This window comes from Prionailurus viverrinus, chromosome D3 (genome assembly GCF_022837055.1).
Source record: "Prionailurus viverrinus isolate Anna chromosome D3, UM_Priviv_1.0, whole genome shotgun sequence".
Classification (NCBI taxonomy): domain Eukaryota; kingdom Metazoa; phylum Chordata; class Mammalia; order Carnivora; family Felidae; genus Prionailurus; species Prionailurus viverrinus.
Window position 1 is genome coordinate 9,362,904 of NC_062572.1, and position 20,003 is coordinate 9,382,906.

The 20,003-nt window shown below is 50.7% G+C and overlaps 1 protein-coding gene across 5 annotated transcripts in view; it reads left to right on the forward strand.

Moving 5' to 3' along the window:
• The window catches only part of CUX2 (cut like homeobox 2), a 320,122-nt gene that overhangs the window by 298,324 nt on the left and 1,795 nt on the right, over positions 1–20,003 (forward strand). For all 5 annotated transcript variants that reach the window (XM_047828240.1, XM_047828239.1, XM_047828236.1 and 2 more), the window contains 6 exons: positions 714–815; positions 5,287–6,080; positions 6,817–6,976; positions 13,653–13,922; positions 15,119–15,307; positions 16,514–16,787. In XM_047828240.1, coding sequence (XP_047684196.1) covers positions 714–815; positions 5,287–6,080; positions 6,817–6,976; positions 13,653–13,922; positions 15,119–15,307; positions 16,514–16,787 — 1,789 coding nt within the window. The remainder of the gene's footprint in view (positions 1–713; positions 816–5,286; positions 6,081–6,816; positions 6,977–13,652; positions 13,923–15,118; positions 15,308–16,513; positions 16,788–20,003) is intronic.

Below are 20,003 nucleotides of genomic sequence, written 5' to 3' on the forward strand. Positions count from 1 at the left end.
CTCTGTGCCTCAGCCTCCCCCTTTGTAAAATAACGAAATGTATCCTCGTCCCCCCTTCCTGGGGCCTTTGGCTACCTCTTGCTCCCCACATGGGCCTAATGGGACAGCTCAGGCTGATCATTGTGGGGAAAAGGCTGGGCCCAGGAGCTGCCCTGGCAGGTATTTCCTGAAGACCTCCAAGCCTCAGTTCACCCATCCATGAGATGGCCTGGGTTCCTGCCAACCTTGCCAGACTTGATTTTTAGGGTAATCCATGTGAATGGCCCAGGCTTTGACCTCATAAACACCTGAGTTTTGAGTTCCAGTTCTGCCATTCACCCACTGAGTGACATGCCTCAGTATCCCCATCTGTCCCCATCTGCCAGCCTCCTATGAGGGTTAAATGAGTATAAGCTACTTAGTACAGCACCTGGAACATAGTAACTGTTTGAGAACTGTTAGCTATGATGGTAGCAGCCATCATTGTTATCATATTATTATTAATATTAATACTAATACTATTTCAAGTCAGAATCATTTGTAGATCCGGTTTGTTACACAGACTGGCTAAACAGCGGTCTTGCCACACGCACTCAAGGTCTGGCCCTCCCTCTCCCAGCCCTGGCCCTGGAGCCCTCGAGGGAGGAGGGGACCAACCCTTCACCCTGCCCAGCTCCAGGGACTGACCCCCAACATGCAGGTCCCCCTGACAGATGCCCCCTTGCCTCCCCCAGGCAGTATCACCCCAAGAATCCGCACACCAGAGACAGGCTCAGATGACGCCATCAAGAGCATCCTGGAACAGGCCAAGAAAGAGATCGAGTCCCAGAAAGGGGGTGAGTGTGACCACAGCAGGTGAGGCCTGAGGCCTCCAGGGACTGCCCAGAGCAGGAGGTAAGGCCTGGTCCACCTTCATCCACCACAGCGGGGATTCCGAGCAGGTCAGAACTGCTTTGCCAGCCAACCTGCACCAAGCAAGGTCTGGGCCTGGAAAGCACCAGGTCCAGGTTGGCACGGCAGCCACCAGCCATGTGTGACTGTATCCATTCAAAATGTTTAAAGTTAAATAAAACTACAGCTTCAGTTCTTCAGCCTCACTGGCCACATCGCAAGGTGACAAGTGAGATGCCATAGGAGACACCCAGTGACTGCTGCAGCACTGGTCTGGATTGTCCGGATGTCCTCAACTTTGAGGAGACACAGTGACCAGTAATCACACAGGAGCTTGTCAAGAACAACGCTCTAAGCCTCGCCCTCCTTCCTGCACCTCCTCCACTTTCTAGTTCCCAAGGAGGCCCTGTTTTCCTGCCTTCCTCCTACCTCCCAGACTGCACCTTCTACACTTTCCCAGGGCCCTATATTAGCCTCCTCGTGCTACTGTTCGGCCACAGACTCAGTGGCTAAAAACAACACAGTTTATTCTCTCACAGTCCCAAAGGCCACAGTCAGCCTCACTGGGCTAGAGTCAAGGTGTCAGCAGGGCTGTGTTCCCTCTAGAGGCTCCAGGGAGAATCCATTTCCTTACCTTCTCGAGCTTCTGGAGGCGCCCACATTCCTTGCTTCACGGCCCCTCCTGTATCCTCAAACCCAGCATCATAGCATCTTCCTCTCTGTCTCTGATCCTCCTACTTCCTCTCACAAGCACCCTTGTGATGATGTGGGGCCCACCCACAGAACCCAGGATCTCAAGACCCCTAACTTAATCACATCTGCAAAGTCCCCTTTGCTGTGTGAAGTCACGGTTCGGGTCCCAGGGACTGGGACGTGAGTGCCTCTGGGAGACCCTCATTTAGCCTACCAGAGTGTACATTCTCCATCAGCCCCTCAAACGCAGGGTGCCCCCCAGGCCCTCTGACTTCAGTCTGATGTTTCTTAGGTGAGTTGGTCCACTCCTGGAAGTTCCAACAACAGCCAAAACATCCCATCTCCGGGCCACACCTCTCTCGAGAGTTATGGAGCCATAAGCCAGCTGCTGGCTGGGAATGTCCACCAGGGTCCGGGAATGTCCACCAGGGTCCCGCACTGACATCGAAGAGTCAGTGTGTCTGAGACAGAACTCCCTCTCTGCACCCACCCTCCTCCCCCTCCCCGAACCCACCAGCTCAGGACTGGGAACCTGTCGAAGATGGTGCCCGACACCCAGGCGGGGTGAGAGGCTGTCCTGGATTGCCACCATCATCACTTGCTGGGACTGTTTCATTAGCCTCTTCACTGGTCTTGCCAGTGATATTCTAGGTCCCACTGCAGCCCATTCTCCACCCAGAGGCCAGAGAGATCTTTCTGGAGCATACACAGGGTCATGTCACTTCCACAGCTCCTCCCCATTGCCCTCAAGATAAAAATCCCAGATCCTCAGGGTGCCTGGGTGGCTCAGTTGATTGAACCTCCAGTTCTTGGTTGCAGCTCAGGTCGTGATCCCAGAGTCGTGGGATTGAGCCCCATGTCCCTGGGTGGGCTCGCACTGCGTGTGGAGCCTGCTTGAGATTCTCTCTCTCTCCCTCTGCCCTTCTCCCCTACTTGCTTGCACTCTCTCTATAAAATAAAATTTTATTTTTTAATTAAAAAGCCCAGCTCCTCAACAAGGCCTCCAGGCCTTATGGTCTTGACTCCTCCCAACCCCCAATCCTTCTCGAGTGAAATGCTTATAGCCATGTCCATTCTCATGCTATTCCCTATGCCCCTAAATGCCATCCTCACCCCTGGCCAATTCACAATCCAACTCAGAAGTCACCTCATCCAGGAAACCCCCCACCTCAATCCGGATGGAATGGATACTGATCCTCCTTGGACCCCCTACAATCACCTATATTGCTTGGTGCAGTGGAGCCAGAGTGGCCTGGCTGCAAATTTTGGCTCTGCTGTTTATTAGCTGTGTGACCTTGGAAACGTTACTTAGCCTCTCTGTGCCTCCATTGTCTTAACATTTAAAATAGGCACAGTATTAGTACTCCTTTCCTATTGTTGTGTGAGGATCCTGTGTGAGAATAGGACTGGCAAGCACTCAGCCTGAGGGCCTGGCATGTCGAAGGTGCCCCTGAAGATCTAGCCATCATCATAGTTAACATCATCATTATTTTTCTCTCTCTTGTTGCATTTGTTCATGTTACACATGCCTCTGCTGATATGTCTGTACTTCCTATCAGTCTGAGGGTTTTTTGCAGCCAGGGACCAACTTGCATCCCTGCACCCAGCACTGTGTAGCACAGCACAGTGTAGACTGTAGCGGACTTTGAACCTGATGCTGGCTTCCATGCTCCCGCTTTGTGGTGTCTGCTGCCCCCTGGTGGCACCTCAGAGCAAGTGTCTCGATTCCCAAGCCTCTGCTGCTGGAGAGCCAAGGGCCCTCCCCCTGCCTGGTCCCTGGGAGGGGCAGAGGATGCTTACCCTGCTAGGAGCCTACACTGCCCCATCCAAATAATCCACTGAAGCCCATCTATGTACACCTTAGTTTCTTTCTTCTTGATCGGCTCCTGGAGCAAGAGAGGCAGTCATTCAGTAAACATTGGTTAAGCACGTACTGCATACTGGAAACAGGTTACAGCTGTGAACGAGACACACTAGTGGAGTGAAAAGAACCATGAGAAAAAGACTAATAGAACTCTTCCATTAAACAACAGGACAGCTGAGACCAGAGAGGGAGAGATATATTCACAGTTACACAGAGGCCAAGGGAGAACCCAGGTCTCCTGGCTCCCTGTACAGTGCTCTCCCATGGGGGTGGAAGGGTCAGAAACGACACACAAGACAGCACGGAGATTAAAAAGGCAACATCACTGCAGAGTGGGCCAGCCAGGGGCGTTCCATGCAGGGTCTGTGAGGAGAGGGCAAGGGAAAAAGTGCCCGGGTTGTTGCCCCATGCCCCTGACATGAGTGAAAGCAACTAACAGCCCCCCAGGGAGGAGACAAATATGGCTAACTGCTAACTCTAGAGTTCTACTCTGGGAATTGAGGAAAATATCCAGGATGGGGACAAAGATTTATATACAAGCTATTCCTTTATCGTTGCTCACAGCAGTGACAAACTAGAAACAACCTAACTGTCCAGCAGTGGGGGATCAGGTAAATAAAGCAGAGACTATACCTTCACGTGGCATAGGCAGCCATGAAAGATAGAACTTCTAATCATAAGACAAAATACTCATGTTGATACTGGGTGGGGGCAAACCGGGCTACACTCCCACATCAAGTATGATCGCCCCATGTATGAAGTTAGAAAGCAGCCCAAAGGAAATACGTGAGGAGATTTCATGTGGTTGCCTTTGAGAGAGAGATCAAGGGGATTTTTCTTTTCATCTTAAGTTTTGCTTTCTTAACTCTCTGCAACAGGCATGCAGTACTCTTTTATTTTAGTTGAGGCAAAATTTACTAACCGTTTTAAAGTGAACAATTCCATGGCATTTAGCATATTCACAATGTTGGGCAGCCACCACTGGATAGCATTCTGTTTGTGTGACCATGTCACTATTCATTATCCTTTCTGTTCTCCATGAGCATTTGGGTTCATGCCATTATTTTGCTATTAGAATAAGTGAAGCGGCTTATTTTGTGTGCTGTAGTGTTTTTCTTGTCTTTGACATTTGCATAGATGGATCTTAGCACATTTAAAAGACAGGTCTTTTTTTACGTTACATTTTCCCCATGAGCACTTTCTCTACATATGCTAAAATCTCTGTCTACCTGGTTTGTGATGGCTGTCTAATATTCTGCCATACGGACGGACCATAATTTATCCAACCCCGGATTGTTGGACACAGAAGTTGCTGCCAACATTTTGCTGGCATAAACACAGGCATACCTCTTTTGAGTGCATTTTGTTGTGCTTTATAGATGTTGCTCTTGGTTTAAACTAAAGGTTTGTGGCAACCCTGTGTCAAGCAAGTCTGTCGGCAGCATTGTTCCAGCATTTACTTACTCGGTGTCTCTGTGTGACATTTGGGCAATTCTCTCAGTATTTCCAATGCTTTCATTATTACTCTATTTGTTATGATAATCTGTGGTCAGAGATTAGGGCTTCCTGAAAGCTCAGGTGATGGTTGGCATTTTTGAGTGATGAAGTATTTTTTAGTTAAGGTATGTACGTTGGGGTTTTTCTGAGGCATAATGCTGTTGCACACCAAATAGACTACGGTGCAGCATAAACATAATTTTTGTATACACTCGGAAACCAAAAAATTCACTTGACTGGTTTTATTGCAGTATCTCCACAGTATCTCCAAAGTATACTTACACAGATGCCGTGAACATCTTTGCCCTTGAAACCATGCCCCTGACCTTGGGCCTCTGGCCACCCTGTCCTCCTCCCCACAGGTGAGTCCAAGAACTCCACGGCCCCACTGGGCATCACCAACGGCACAGCCCCCGCCAGCACCTCGGAAGATGCCATCAAGAACATTCTGGAGCAAGCGCGCCGCGAGATGCAGGCGCAACAGCAGGCCCTGCTGGAGATGGAGGCCGGCCCCCGGGGCCGCTCGGTGCCTCCCTCGCCCCCAGAGCGGCCCTCGCTGGCCACTGCGAGCCAGAATGGGGCTCCGACCTATGTCAAGCAGGAAGACAGCAGCGGTGGTGGTGGCGGCGGCGGGGGAACCAGCAGCAGCGCCACACAGACCTCCCTCACGGTCTTGTCCCCTGCTGCCTTCGTGCAGAGCATCATCCGGAAGGTCAAGTCGGAGATTGGCGACGCCGGCTACTTCGACCACCACTGGGCCTCGGACCGTGGCCTGCTCAGCCGCCCCTACACCTCTGTCTCACCCTCCCTCTCCTCCTCCTCCTCCGGCTACTCCGGACAGCCCAACGGGCGGGCCTGGCCCCGTGGGGACGAGGCCCCCACGGCCCCCGAGGACGAAGCGGCGGGGGGCGAGGATGAGCCTCCCAGAGTGGGCGAGCTGAAGGCCGAAGGCGGCGTCCCCGAGGCGGGCAGCGGTGGGCGGCTGGCCTACTACCCAGCGTACGTGCCCCGCACACTGAAGCCTACCGTGCCGCCCCTGACCCCCGAGCAGTACGAGCTTTACATGTACCGGGAGGTGGATACGCTGGAGCTGACGCGCCAGGTCAAGGAGAAGCTGGCCAAGAATGGAATTTGCCAGAGGATCTTCGGGGAGAAGGTGAAGATAGTGGCGCCCACGGGACCTGGGGCGGGTGGGCCACCGGAGGACCCAGCCCCCCGTGTTCATGGTCTTGAAAAGACAGGTTGTGTGCATGAACAGGAACAAGGCAAAAGCAGAATTCAAACCCAGGTCTGCCTGACCCCCAACCCTTTTTCCTGCATCCACTCATCCCTGGGCCCTGTGGGAAGGGAGGGCTGGGCTGACATTCAGTTCTATGGTTGTTAAAGCAGTGAAATGCTTCCCTCTGGTTAGGAGTAGCCACTTACCTCTCCTCCTCCAGAACCCTCCGTTCCTCCCAGTGGTCCAGCCACTAAAGGGTTAAGGCTCAGCCCAGCCAGGGTTCCCCTGCAATACCAGTGGTTAAGTAGTTTTGAACATCACTTCTGCCCTTGGCAGAGGAGCAGGTCAAGAGTCAGGTGAGTTGAGAGGAGGAGGAACGACGTCAAGGGAAGACACCTCTTCCTAGAGGAGGGGGCTTTTGAGGGGGCTTAAAATCAAGAAGGATTCTTACACGTAGGGATATCTGGAAGGGCACTGCAGATGGGGGGGGGGGGGTGGGCACAGCACAGGCACACAGCAGGCACCTGGGAAATGAAGAACAAATCAAGGCAGCCCTGGCCTCCCAGGGAATCAGAGTGAACAGTGGGCCAAGTGTCCTGCAGAGAGGGAGGGAGGGGATGGCTGGGGTCCCAGGGGCCTGCCTCCCTACACTTCCTGCTCCGCCCATCCCCAGGTGCTGGGCCTGTCACAGGGCAGTGTGAGCGACATGCTGTCCCGGCCGAAGCCGTGGAGCAAGCTGACACAGAAGGGGCGAGAGCCCTTCATCCGCATGCAGCTGTGGCTGTCAGACCAGCTCGGCCAGGCCATCAGCCAGCAGCCCAGCGCCTCTCAGGGTGAGTGTGGTCGGGACCCTCTCGTGCGTGGGCTGCTGCCAGTGTGCCCCTAGATGGTCTCCCTGTTTTTCGTCCTTCCTTCAACCAGAGGGATGACGTCTGCCGGTGGTTTTAAACTCTAGGTGGCGCCTAGGTGCCTACAGCAAGCGGAGAAAATCTTCTTTGGATGCAGAGCTGCCCTCCCATCCCCTGACCAGAATCACTGATTGATCTCTTTTTCCAAGCGACCCAGCATTCAGCCTCAGAATCCTTAGCACAGACATTTGGGCTGTTATCCATCCATTAATGATGCACAGGCAAGCTGGAGTCTGAACGTTGCCTGAGTGAGGAAACTGAGGCTCAGAGAGTTGCCCAAAGTCATAGAGCTAGAAACGGAAGGATGGAGTCAGGGGAGGGACTCTAGGATAAAGTCTAGGCTCCCTCTGCCATGATGAGCAGTGGGCAGGTCAGTCAGTCCTGGTGAAGTGCAGGGATCAACAAGAATACTACCATAACACCAGGCAACAAAATCGTCCCAGGAGATGGTGTTTATTTTAGAAGTTCGTGTCCACAAGACAAGACCGCACATTGTTGGAGCATTGGCTACAAGCCTATAGATTAAAATATCAAAAAGAGGGGCACGTGGCTGACTGAGTCGGTAGAACAGGTGACTCTCGATCTCAGGGTCGTGAGTTCAAGCCCCATGCTGGGTGTAGAGCTTGCTTAAACAAAATGTGGGGGCACCTGAGTGGCTCAGTTGGTTAAGCGTCTGACTCTTGATTTTGGCTCAGGTCATGATCTCTTGGTTTGTGGGACTGAGCCCCACATTGGGCTGCACACTGATAGCAGAGCCTGCTTGAGATTCTCTCCCCCCCTCTCTCTGCCCCTCTCCAACTGGCACATGCAATCTCTCTCTCACTCTCTATTAAAATAAGTAAACCTTTAAAAAAAATTTTTTAATGTCAAAAAGAGTCACCACTCACCAACCTGGGAAGAGGGGTTCCACAGGGAAGGGGACCAGGAGGAGATCGGGAGGGGAGGGCTCTGGCTGGCTCTGTTACTTTTTTTTTTTTTTCCAGAGAGCGAGAGAGCACAAGTGGTGGAGAAGGGCAAAAGGGAGAGAGAGAGAATCTTAAGCAGGCTCCATACTCAACGTGGAGTCCAATGCAGGGCTCAATCCTATGACCCTGGGATCATGACCTGAACCAAAATCAAGACTCAGGATACTCAACCAACTGAGCCACCCAGGCATACCTGTTGCTTGCTCTTTGTCTTTAAAACAAACAGGGAGGGGAGCCTGGGTGGCTCAGTCGGTTAAGCGCCCGACTTCAGCTCAGGTCATGATCTCACGGTTCATGGGTTCGAGCCCCACATCAGGCTCTGTGCTGAAAGTTCAGAGCCTGGAGCCTGCTCCAGATTCTGTGTCTCCCTCTCTCTCTGCCCCTCCCACCCCCTCAAAAATAAACATAAAAAAAGTTGGGGAGAGAGGCGCATGGGTGGCTCAGTTGGTTAAGCATTAGACTCTTGGTTTCGATTCAGGTCATGATCTCAGGGTTCATGGGTTCAAGCCCCAGACTCTGTGCTGACGGCACACAGCCTGCTTGGGATTCGGTCTCCCTCTCTCTCTCTGCCCCTCCCCTTCTCGTTCTCTATCTCTCTCTTTCAAAAATAAACATTAAATTTTTTTTTTTTTTAATAAAAAGAGGGAAATTTGAAGCAAATAACAGAGTGTTAACATCTATTTGGGTCATGGACCCAGGGAAGGGAAGGAGGATTTACATTTTCTTTTTTGTATATTTCTAGACTTTGAAATATTTTATAATTAAAATTTTAATTGAAAATGCCTGCCCCACCAGGCTGTTTTAAGAAGCACTCCAACAGTTCTAATGACCGCTGCCGTTTGTCACACACACAGCTGAGCACCTGGTACTTTCATCTGTAATCCTTACGTCAGTCTTGACTGGAGGGACTGTTTGTCATTCCTACTTTCCAGAAGAAGAAATGGAGGGTCTGAGTAGGACAGTGATTTGCCCAAGGTCACCCGCTGGGTAGTGGCAGAGCCAAGCTTAGAACGCAGGGCATTTAGCCATTAGGGTCCACAAGAGTGCCCACCCCAGAGCCCATACCTGTGGCAGAGTTCCCGTCCTTGTGCTGTGTTGTGTTGTATTTTAATTAGTTTTCCTATTCTGGTAAAATTGATATAACATAAAATTTACCATTTGAACCCCTTTTAAAGTGTACAATTCAGTGGCATTTATTACATTCACAATTTTACACGACCACCACCTCTGCCTAGTTCCAGGACATTCTCATCACCCCCAAGAAGAACCCTGTGCCCATTAAGCAGTCATGCCCACTCACCCCTCCCCCAGGCCCTGCAACCACGAATCTGCTTCCTGTCCGCATGGATTTGCCTCTTATCCATGGAATCGTACAATATGTGGCTTTTTGTGTCCGGCTTTCACTTAGCATATGTTTCCAAGGTACATCCAGGCTGTAGCATGTGTCAGTACTTCATTCCTTTTTATGGCCAAATGATATTTCCTTTAGACCACCTTTTGGCTACTGTGAATAATGTTGCCATGAACACCCATGTGCATGTTTTTGAACACCTGTTTTTGATTCCTTTCGCCGTATACCTCAGAGTGGAATTGCTGGGTCATATGATTTTTTTTTTAATGTTTTTATTTATTTTTGAGACAGAGAGAGACAGAGTATGAGCAGGGGAGGGGCAGAGAGAGAGGGAGACACAGAATCTGAAGCAGGCTCCAGGCTCTGAGCTGTCAGCCCAGAGCCCGACGTGGGGCTCGAACCCACAGACTGTGAGATCATGACCTGAGCTGAAGTCGGGCGCTTAACCGACTGAACCACCCAGGCGCCCCATATGATTATTCTTTTATAAAGTTTATCTATTTTGAGAGAGAGCGTGCACTCACATGCACGCATGGCAGAGAGAGAGGGAAAGAGAATCCCAAGCAGCCCTCATGCTGTCAGTATAAAGCCCAATGCGGGGCTCGAACTCATGAATGGTGAGATCATGACCTGAGCTGAAATCAAGAGTCGGACACTCAACCAACTAAGCCACCCAGGTGCCCTGGTTTTATGATAATTCTATGTTTAACTCGCTGAGGAGCTTCCAACCTGTTTTCCATAGCGACTGCACCATTTCGAGTCCCAGCAGCAGTGTGGTGGGAGGGGTTCCTATTTCTCCACCTCCTCACCAACACCTGCTGTTCTCCCTCTTCGACTGTAGCCATCCCAGCGGGTGTGAATTGGTATCTCATTGCAGTTTGATCGGCATTTCCTCTATGTCTAATGGTTCTGGTTTTTAAAAATGTCTTTGTTGTGTAGGATAGGATTAGGCAAGGACAATCAAGAAAGGTGTTCCTCGTGGAGGAAACAGGACAAGCAAAAGCTAGGAGGATCATTCACAGATTGGGAAGGGAGTGAGGCCCGGTGAGCGTGGCCACCCCTGTCCCTCCACAGACCAGGAAGCCAGGGCCCAGGTTCATGGAAGCAGAATGTGAGCAGTAGCTGCTGGCTTGACATGGTAGGGGGTGGCCGATCCAACCAAGGCCCCCACAGCCACCAACTGTCCACAACCTAGAGGCAGGAGAGGTATCCACTGCCCATAAGGTCCCACAGAGTCCAGCCATCGGGTTGAGTGTGAACCTGTTCCGGCCCCCATTTTGTCCTTGGCCCGGCGACCTGAGGGTGAGCTGCTTGCCGAAGGCAGGTTCCAAAGCATGGCCTCCCTCACACCAGCTGCCTGCCACAAAACCTGCTTCAAATCACCAGCCCTTCAGCGGAGCCCACAGTGGTGGGCATGGGTACATGTGTCTGAGGCTTCTCAGAATTCTCTAGCAGTTGAGGAAGCCCTGTTCTCCCCACATCGTCTCCGACTTTTCTCTGAGTCTCTCCGTGTCATCTTTTCTCTCCCCTCTCCCTTTTCTTGCTGCCTTTCTTACTCTTTGTCCCAGTCTCTCTCCCCGTATCGCCTTCTTTCTGTGTCCCTCTCTCCCACTCTATTCTGTGTCCTCCGTCACTCCATCCCTCCTTCCATCTCTCCCTCACTGTCTCTCTTCATCGTAACCAATTGTCCCGTTTGCCCAGGGCATGGGACTTTCTGTATGACAACCAGGAAAGGCCTGGGCAGACAGACCAGGTGGTCACCTGCTCTCCCCACTCTGCCCCGCTCACATTCCTGTCCAGAGCCCCTGCTCAAGCCCCAGCCAACCTGACTGTCCGTGTCCAGCCTCTCAGTGCTTTGTATTTAGTGTGTTCCTCCTGATAGAGTTGATTTCTGAATCTTTCAGTAATTTTGTCAGAAGCAGTCCTTGAAGTCAGAGTAGTCAGAAGAGGCCAGTGTTCTGCCTGGAGGCTGGCTGGTTTCAGGCTCATCATCTGGGTTGCCCTCCGTCTCCTCATCCCGCTCCCTGTCTGGTTGGAAAGCTGGCCCTTTAGGTGGGGATGCAGGTTTTCCAAGAGGCAGATGCCTTCGAAGACCCTAGATTCTCCTCCAGCGGAGCCCAACCCCTGTCCCGTGGCAGCGAGGGAAGGACTCTTGAAACAGCCTCTTGCTTCCCCAGACTGGCCCTTCCCCACCAGCTTTGCCTCTCTGATGGTGACAGTGATGGGGCGGGGGGGGGGGGGGGGGCGGGCGGGGAATGTGTTAGCTCCAGCATCACATGTTTGCCACCTGGATGACCAGGATCACCCCAGTTTGGGGGAGGCGGGGAGCAATAGTGTTCTCCTGACACCAGATACGGGCAGCCAGCCCCACAGGGCTGTGATGTCACCACTCAGAACTTGGAGGCTTCACTTTGCACCTTGCAGGGATAAGCAGAGGTCCTGACTCAAATTTATTCATTCAACAGGCTTCTGCCCAACACCTCCTTCTTCCCCAGGCTCCAGGACTCACCCACGACTTACCTGTGGTCCCTGCCTCCAGGGGCTTGTCATGGATAAGAGGAGAGTGATTCAGGGACTGGGCTTTAGCAAGGTCATCCTACCCAACCTGTCTTCCACTTGGCTTTTCTAATATATATTCACACAAACATCTTTTGATAAATGAAAACTGTGGCTTATAAACTCACTTTTTAAATATGCCATTGTACTGTGGACATCCTTTCAGCTTTGTTGAGATAAACTTGACATATTAACATTGTGGGAGTTTAAATGATGATGATATGGTGATGATATGATATGCCTATGTATTGTAAAATGTTTGCCACAGTAAGACTAGTTACCGCATCCTTCGCCTCACGTAATTACCATTTTGTTGTTATGTTGGGAATAGTAAAGTCCCTCTTTCATAGGCAGTGTCGAGTATAAAATACTGGATTGTTAACCAGTCACCACACTGTACATTAGATCCCCAGAACTTACTCATCTTATGTGGACATCTTTTCATTATGTTGTTTTATGTTTATTTGTTTATTTTGAGAGAAAGCACAAGCAGGGGAGGGGCAGAGAGAGGGAGAGAGAGGATCCCAAGCAGGCTCTGTGCTGCCAGCACAGAGCTCGATGTGGGGCTCCATCCCACAAACTGTGGGATCATGCATGACCTGAGCCGAAATCAAGAGTCGGACGCTTAACCTACTGAGCCACCCAGGCGCCCCTCATTATTTTTAATTGCTTCAGGAAATGACCATATTTTATTTTGCTGATCTCTGATGGTTGAGCTTAAAGGGGTTGCCAGCTTATTTTTTTGTAACTTTTCATTTCCGAAGTAATTTCTAATTAACTGAAGAGTTGAAACAATAGAACAAGCTCTCTGTACCCCCCACACAGGCTCACCAACCGCTAATTTTGCCACATGTGCGCTTTCTCTCCCGACCATTTGAGGTATTAGTTGACAACATCATGTCCCTTTACCCCTAAATGCTTCAAAAAGTTTTTTCCCAAGAATGAGAAAGAAATGTGACAATGATACAATACTGTTAAGGTAGCCCACCATCTATATTCAGGTTTCTTTGGTTGTCCCTATAATATCCTTCACATAATTTTTTAAAGTAAATTATATGCCCAACATGGGGCTTGAACACACAACCCCAAGATCAAGAGTCACGTGCTCTACCGACCGAGCCAGCCCCGCACCCCATCCTTTATAAAATGTTGTTTCTCCCTGTCTAGGATCAGATCCAGGACTCCTTGTATTTAGTTGTCGTGTCTCTTTAGTCTCTCAATTTGAACAATTCTTCTGCCTCTCTTTGTTTCCCAATTTTGACATTTTTGAAGCCAGTCATTCTATAGACTGTCTCAGTTCAGCTTTGTCCGATGCTTCCTTGCGCACTTTTAGGAGGAATATCACGGAACTGATGCTGTGTCCTTCTTCTCAGTACACGGCATCAGGAGGCATCAGTGTTCATTTGTCCTTTGATTGGCGATGTTAACTTCGATCGTTTGGTTAAGGTGATGTCTGGCAAGTATCTATACTGAAGAGTTAACTACTTTTCCCTTTGTCATCAATGATGTCTTATAGAGAAATACCTAGAGACCATGTAAATACCCTACTCTTCATCAAATTTGTATTCACTAGTTTTTGCATCCAGGATGGTCCCTGCCTAAGATATTACTATTGTGGTTGCAAAATGGGCTGTTGCCAACACTTGGCCCTAACAAACAAGCCATCCAAACCATATTTGTCTGTTCCAAATGGCAGTAACTGCCTTCTCTGTCTCTCTGTGGCCCACAGCCAGTCCCACGGAACCGAGGTCCTCGCCGTCCCCACCCCCTAGCCCCACGGAGCCGGAGAGGAGCTCCCAGGAGCCCTTGAGCCTGGCACTGGAGGGCAGCAAGGAGAACCAGCAGCCGGAGGGACGCTCCAGCTCCTCGCTGGGGGGGAAGGTGTACTCGGGCAGCCAGGCCACGGGGGGCATCCAGGAGATTGTGGCCATGTCCCCCGAGCTGGACACATACTCCATCACCAAGAGAGTCAAAGAGGTCCTCACAGACAACAATCTAGGTACAGCGTGGTGGGAATCAAGGATGCTGCCTCCTGCCTTGATTGGCTCTTATTTGCCTTAAGCAGAGTGTCCTCACTGAGATCCCAGGGCCCAGAGTCCAGCCTGCAGGTGCATCCAGGACTCTGACCTGGGTCGGGTCCCTAGAATGGGACAAAAGGGAGGTGAGGGCAGGTCTGACGTGACCTGAAATCCTCAGCCCACAGTTGACAGTGAGACTCTGGCACAATCCTGACCCAGTGCCGAGCCCCTTGCCCTCTGGGGATACAGGGGAGAAGCTGTCCTAGAACTCTTACATTCTTTGGATCACAAAATCCTCTGAGTCTCCAGTGCAGGTCATGCCCCTCTCCCAGAGGGGTGCACACGGACCCCAAATTTTTCACTGCAATTTCTATTATAAAAATAAGACATGTTCATTATTTTAAAATACCAAACAGTCCGGGGGAGGGAGCTAAAAAGTAAATAAAATTCCCCCAACCTCCCAATCATCCTCCACAGTTCTTATATCTTTGATACTTTCTGAAAACCTGTAAGAATATGTGTATACCTTATTTCTTCATTTTTTTCCCTATGTAGCTGAATTTATATACGTACTGTCCTATACTTTGCTTTTTAGAAATGAACACTGTTTTGTGGACGCCCTTCCACATTAGAATGATCAGACCCCCTGCAGTCTTTTTCCCTGTTGCAGACTGTTTCGGGCCAGGGACGCCCCACATTTTTTACCCAATTGATGGGCATCTTGGTTATCTCCAGTATCCCACCGCCTTTGAAACTACACCCGTGTGCATCTTTGTGCCTTTGAGCAAGTACAACTGGTGAATAGATCCCAGGCAGTGGAATTGCTGGACCAGAGAACATGCACATTGAAATTTTGATAGAATCTGTCAAATTGCTCCCTAATGAGGTGATACTAGTTTGTATGCATGAAGTTTTCAGACACGTTCAGGGAAGCTCCTACGAGGAAAGAAGGCCTAAATTATGAAAGCGTTTTTGTGGGTAGCTGTCGGGTCCCCTAACCCCAACCCCCTTTTTACAGAAAAGTCCCCTCCAGATTCACACCTGGTGTGGGTTCCCCGGTGTGTATGGTCCTTCCTTCTGAGTTAGTGGAGACATCCCCGGGTTCTCCTCTTTTTCTTGCCTCTTGAGAGCACCCTTCCCAGCCTGGGGGTAACAGGTTGCCCTCCCCTGTCCCTAGGGCAGCGGCTGTTTGGGGAGAGCATCCTGGGACTGACGCAGGGCTCCGTGTCTGACCTGCTGTCCCGGCCCAAACCCTGGCACAAGCTGAGCCTGAAGGGACGGGAGCCCTTTGTGCGCATGCAGCTGTGGCTCAATGACCCCCATAATGTGGAGAAGCTGAGGGACATGAAGAAGCTGGAGAAGAAAGGTGAGCACTGGGTATTCCGGGTGTGACTACAGGCTTTCCCTTTGGAACCGTACGTAGTGGTAACACAGATAAACCCAGGGCCCCGCCGATCCCACCTCAGCCTGGTGCGGGCTGCAAAAACAAAACAAAACAAAACAAAACAAAACATAGCAATCCCCCAGAATATAATTGAAAGCAATTAAAACATTTACTATATTTCCCGTGAAAATCCCAATACCTCCCCTCTCCCAGCATCCTTCCATACACCCAGAGCTGCTTCAGAGTCTTTGCCAGTCCCAACTGCATATTCCCCAGAATGCTCTCTCGCTCTCTATCTCTCTCTGATCCCTCTTTGCCTATTACCCAGATTCTGAACAACAAAGCACAAAATTGGTCCAGCAAACAGGAGTCCTCCTTTGTGGGTGTGGAGGCGATTGCAGATTCTTACACTATATCCCTGAAAACATGAGCTGGCATTGAGCACCTGCCGCGTGCCCACCCAATCTCATGCTGTGCTGAAGGGATTCTAAAAAGCTCAAGGTTGGGAGATGAGATACAAGGAACTGAAAAGTTGTCACCCAGGGCACCAAGGGCCCAGGGCCAAGCCGGGCTGTGAAGGGCACATGAGCTGTTGGCATCTGTCAACTTTGCAGTTGAGAGCGTGGCCTGCCACTTCCTGGCTGTGTGACGTTGGGCAAGTTAATCCCTCTCTCTGTGCCTCATTCGCCTTCATCTGAAAAATATAAGTCTCATTGCTGTGAGGATTAAAGTACATCCTCCATTCTGAAGTAGGCTTCGTTTTCTCCCCTACATTTTGACAATTTGAGGGTGCGACGTGCAATTACGGGGATGGTTTACACTAATGTCCTTCCCCGGCCCCCAAGACTGCAGTGACATTCAGTGACGCTTGTGTCAAGAGGACGCTGAGTAGCACCGGTTTTGAGCACTTCCTGGGAGGGCCCCCCTAAGCCCTCTGCATGCTTGACACCTGGGTGCTAACGGCCAGACTTAGAGGCAGGTGTGAGCAGACCGGCCTCTGGGCAGAGGGGCCGGAAGGATGTGGAAGCAGAGCGAGGAGGAGGAAGAGGATGAGAGTGGCAGCGGGGCCCCTGAGTTTGGGGCACCAGCCTGCAGCCGCCCCCTCCCCTCGCCCCCGTGTGCTTGCTGCCCCTGGGGGCTGGGCCTCGGGTCAGCCCCCCTCAGTGCTTCCTCCCCCGCCTGCCCCAGCCTACCTCAAGCGCAGGTACGGCCTCATTAGCACCGGCTCCGACAGCGAGTCTCCAGCCACCCGCTCCGAGTGCCCCAGCCCCTGCCTGCAGCCCCAGGACCTGAGCCTCCTGCAAATCAAGAAGCCCCGAGTGGTGCTGGCGCCCGAGGAGAAGGAGGCGCTGAAGAAGGCCTACCAGCTGGAGCCCTACCCCTCCCAGCAGACCATCGAGCTCCTCTCCTTCCAGCTCAACCTCAAGACCAACACCGTCATCAACTGGTTCCACAACTACAGGTGCAGTACTGGGGCGTGCCCACCGGGAGGGTGGCCCCATGCCAGGGCTGGGGGAGCCCAGCTGGGCCTCTGAGAGGCGGGGAGACCGTATCACCTAGGTGTTTAGATGCAGATCCAGGCCAACCTGGGTGTAAATCCCACCTCCACCATTTCCAGCTGTGAGAACCTGAGCAGATCACTTCACCTCCCTGAGTCTCAGTCTCCTGACCTATAAAATGGGAACCGTAGTGGGATCTGCTTCCTAGAGTTGTCCTGAGGATTCAGTGGGCTACCGTATTTACACAAAATACCGGCCACATGGTGTGGGGTAGGTGATGACATTGTTGTCACTGCCTTAATTACTCATCCGGTTTGCTCTGTGTCTGCCTCTGTGAAGGGACAAGGAATGGTATTTGGGGCACAAGCCTGAGGAGCCCTAACAGCCCACTGAGACTCGTGTCAGGGCCCTGATTTGGGGCTCTTGGCCTCTCTCCCCGCAAGGCCAGAGGAACCTCTCTGGCAGCCCCTTAGCCTCCACCCTCCTGGAGGAGTGAGTGATTGCTGTTTCTATGGCTGCCTCCCACTCACCAGTCTCTAGTCTTGGGAGTCCCTGGCCTGCAGTGGTGGCTGGGCCTCCTGGGAGTTCAGTCCCAGGGCCGGCTGGGGGCATTGACTGGATTCAGTTCCTGAGTTCATTTCCTGAGTTCAGGGGAGAGCGCTGCGGAGAAGGCTTGGTGGAATTCTAGGGACCATCTTTGGGCCCCCTCCTCCCACCAAGCCTGAGCAGGAAAGGTCTCTGGTGTCCGTGTTGTGCCAGACAGGAGAGTCTACCAATGTATTCCAGGGGCAGAGAGAGGTGTCTTGCTCCCTAAGGAAGAAGAGGAAGGAGGAGCTTAGAAAGGTGAAACATTTGAAATCTGTCCACAGCCCCGACACAGGCATCACACAGACCTGAGTTTAGTTCCACCTTGGCCGTGTGCTCTTGGGCAAGTCACTCTATTTCTCTGAGTCTCATCCCTATTTTACAGATAAGGAACCTAATACTCACCCCACAAATGCTGAATCAAGGATCAAATGAAAAACTTGACGCATAAATATGTTGTTAAATATTACTGCTTATGATCTGGCTCAGACTTGGAGCCTTCTAAACAGCAAATGACATAGGTCCTTAAATCCTTATATCCCCTTTCCCTTCCTGGGGGATATGGGGATATCCTCTCCCCTCTTGTTCCCCACAGGAACTGAGCACTCCACTTTTATCTAACATATTCATTCAACAAATAGTTAGCAATGTAAGCACAGTGATCCGGGATCTGGAGATACAGGGGTTCAAAGCCAATATCCCTGGCCTTATAGAGCTTAAAATTATGAACCAGACAGTGTTACTACAGTTTAATTGCTATAAAACAGGAAAGAATAAGGGGCTAAGGAAAAAGAGAATTCCATCCAGGGAAGACTTCCCAGAAGAGGTGGCATTTGAGCTGGGTTTTGAAGGATGACAAGGAGTTTGCACCAAGAAGCAGAGAGAATTACACTCCCAAAAGAAACTGCTCTCAAAGAGTTATAGAAGAATATATTGTTTCATTTGGTAAATGTTTATTGAGCACCTACTCTGTACCAGGCACTGAAGAAAACAAGACAGAGTCCTTGCCCTTAGCATCTCTTACAGACCAGCAGGGAAGGTCACTATTAAATGAGCACTCATATTAATGTATCATTACGAACTGCAGTGAGCTCTGGGAAAGGTGAACAACAGGATGTTTTGAGAATAAATTACCAGGGAGACCCTGCTATAGATTTAAGAGTCAGGAATTAAACAAAAAAAAAAAAAGGCGGGGGGGCACCTGGATGGCTCAGTCGGTTGAGCTTCCGCATTCAGCTCAGGTCATGATCTCGCGGTCTGTGAGTTCGAGCCCCGCTTCGGGCTCTGTGCTGACAGCTTGGAGCCTGGAGCCTGCTTCAGGTTCTGTGTCTCCCTCCCTCTCTGCCCCTCCCCCACTCGCCCTCTGTCTCTCTCAAAAATAAACGTTAAAAAAAATTTTTTAAAGCAATTAAAAAAAATAGAAGAAAGAAAAAGAAAAAAGACTAGTTTATACTATGGTGTGAATGACTAGTCGCCTCACATTTATATTTGAGCTACAGTTCGGAAGTTCTGATGATGGGACTTCAGGCACTGAGCCATTCTAACCCCCATCCGATCAATCCCACCTCAGTGGAAACCACTAGGGCTCTCCCTGGTCCCAGCAGCTATTCCTTCTAGAGGAGACTGAGGGTGAAGGTAGAGTCCCTTGAAAGGTGGGCAAGGCCACCTTTGTGGAGAGACTGGGGACTGAAGCAAATGACCCCTCACAGTCCTTCTAGGCCCAGGATCCTGGGATGGCACTCCATCCCCAACCTGGGCAGGGAGCCAGGGAGGCAGGAGAGTATAGCCAGATAACTGGGTTCCCGGCCCAAATGCTCACTCTGTGAGCATGTGCCTCTCTGAGCCTTGTCTCCTGTATCTATAGGAATGAGACTAGTATCTCTCTCATGAGGTTATTATGAAAAATAAATGAAATAGTCTGCAAACAGTGTTTGGCCTGGTGCCTGATACATGATAAGCACCCATTATTATGATGTTTATAATTACAATTTAAATTGTTAGTATTATATATCAGTAACATGTAGTTTAATATAAATGGGCAGAGGGCCACAGCATTGAAGGTGCTGAGGAAGTCCTTTTGCTCTATGACCTTGGACAAGCCGTTCGACCTCTCTGACCCTCATTTGTCTTTAGGAAGATCATTGCCGGGGTTAGCCCCAGTCCAGGCTCTTCTTGCTCTCCAACATGTGTCAGACCAAGTTTCCCTCTGACAGCAGGGAAGCGGTTGAAGCAGGGAGAGAGAGAGAGTGAGCTCCGGACTGGAATTTGGGCTACCCAGGTTCTGGTCCTAGCTCTGCCGTGCGCACCGTGGTGGTCCAGACAAGTCACTCTCCACACTTCCCCTTCTGGGCTGACGTCTAAGAGTCCCTCCAGGAAGGAAGCAGAGAGTTGGGGCCACAAACTAGATCTGGGTTTGGCTTCAAGAAATACTCTAGACTGGTGCCGTCCAAAAGAAATATAATGCGAGCCACGTGGCATTTAAAGTTTTCTGGGAGCCACATTAAAAAAATAAATAAAAAGAAACACACGAAATTAATTGTAATTTGTTTTATTTAGCCTAAATAACCATTTCAATGTGCAGTTAACATAAAAAC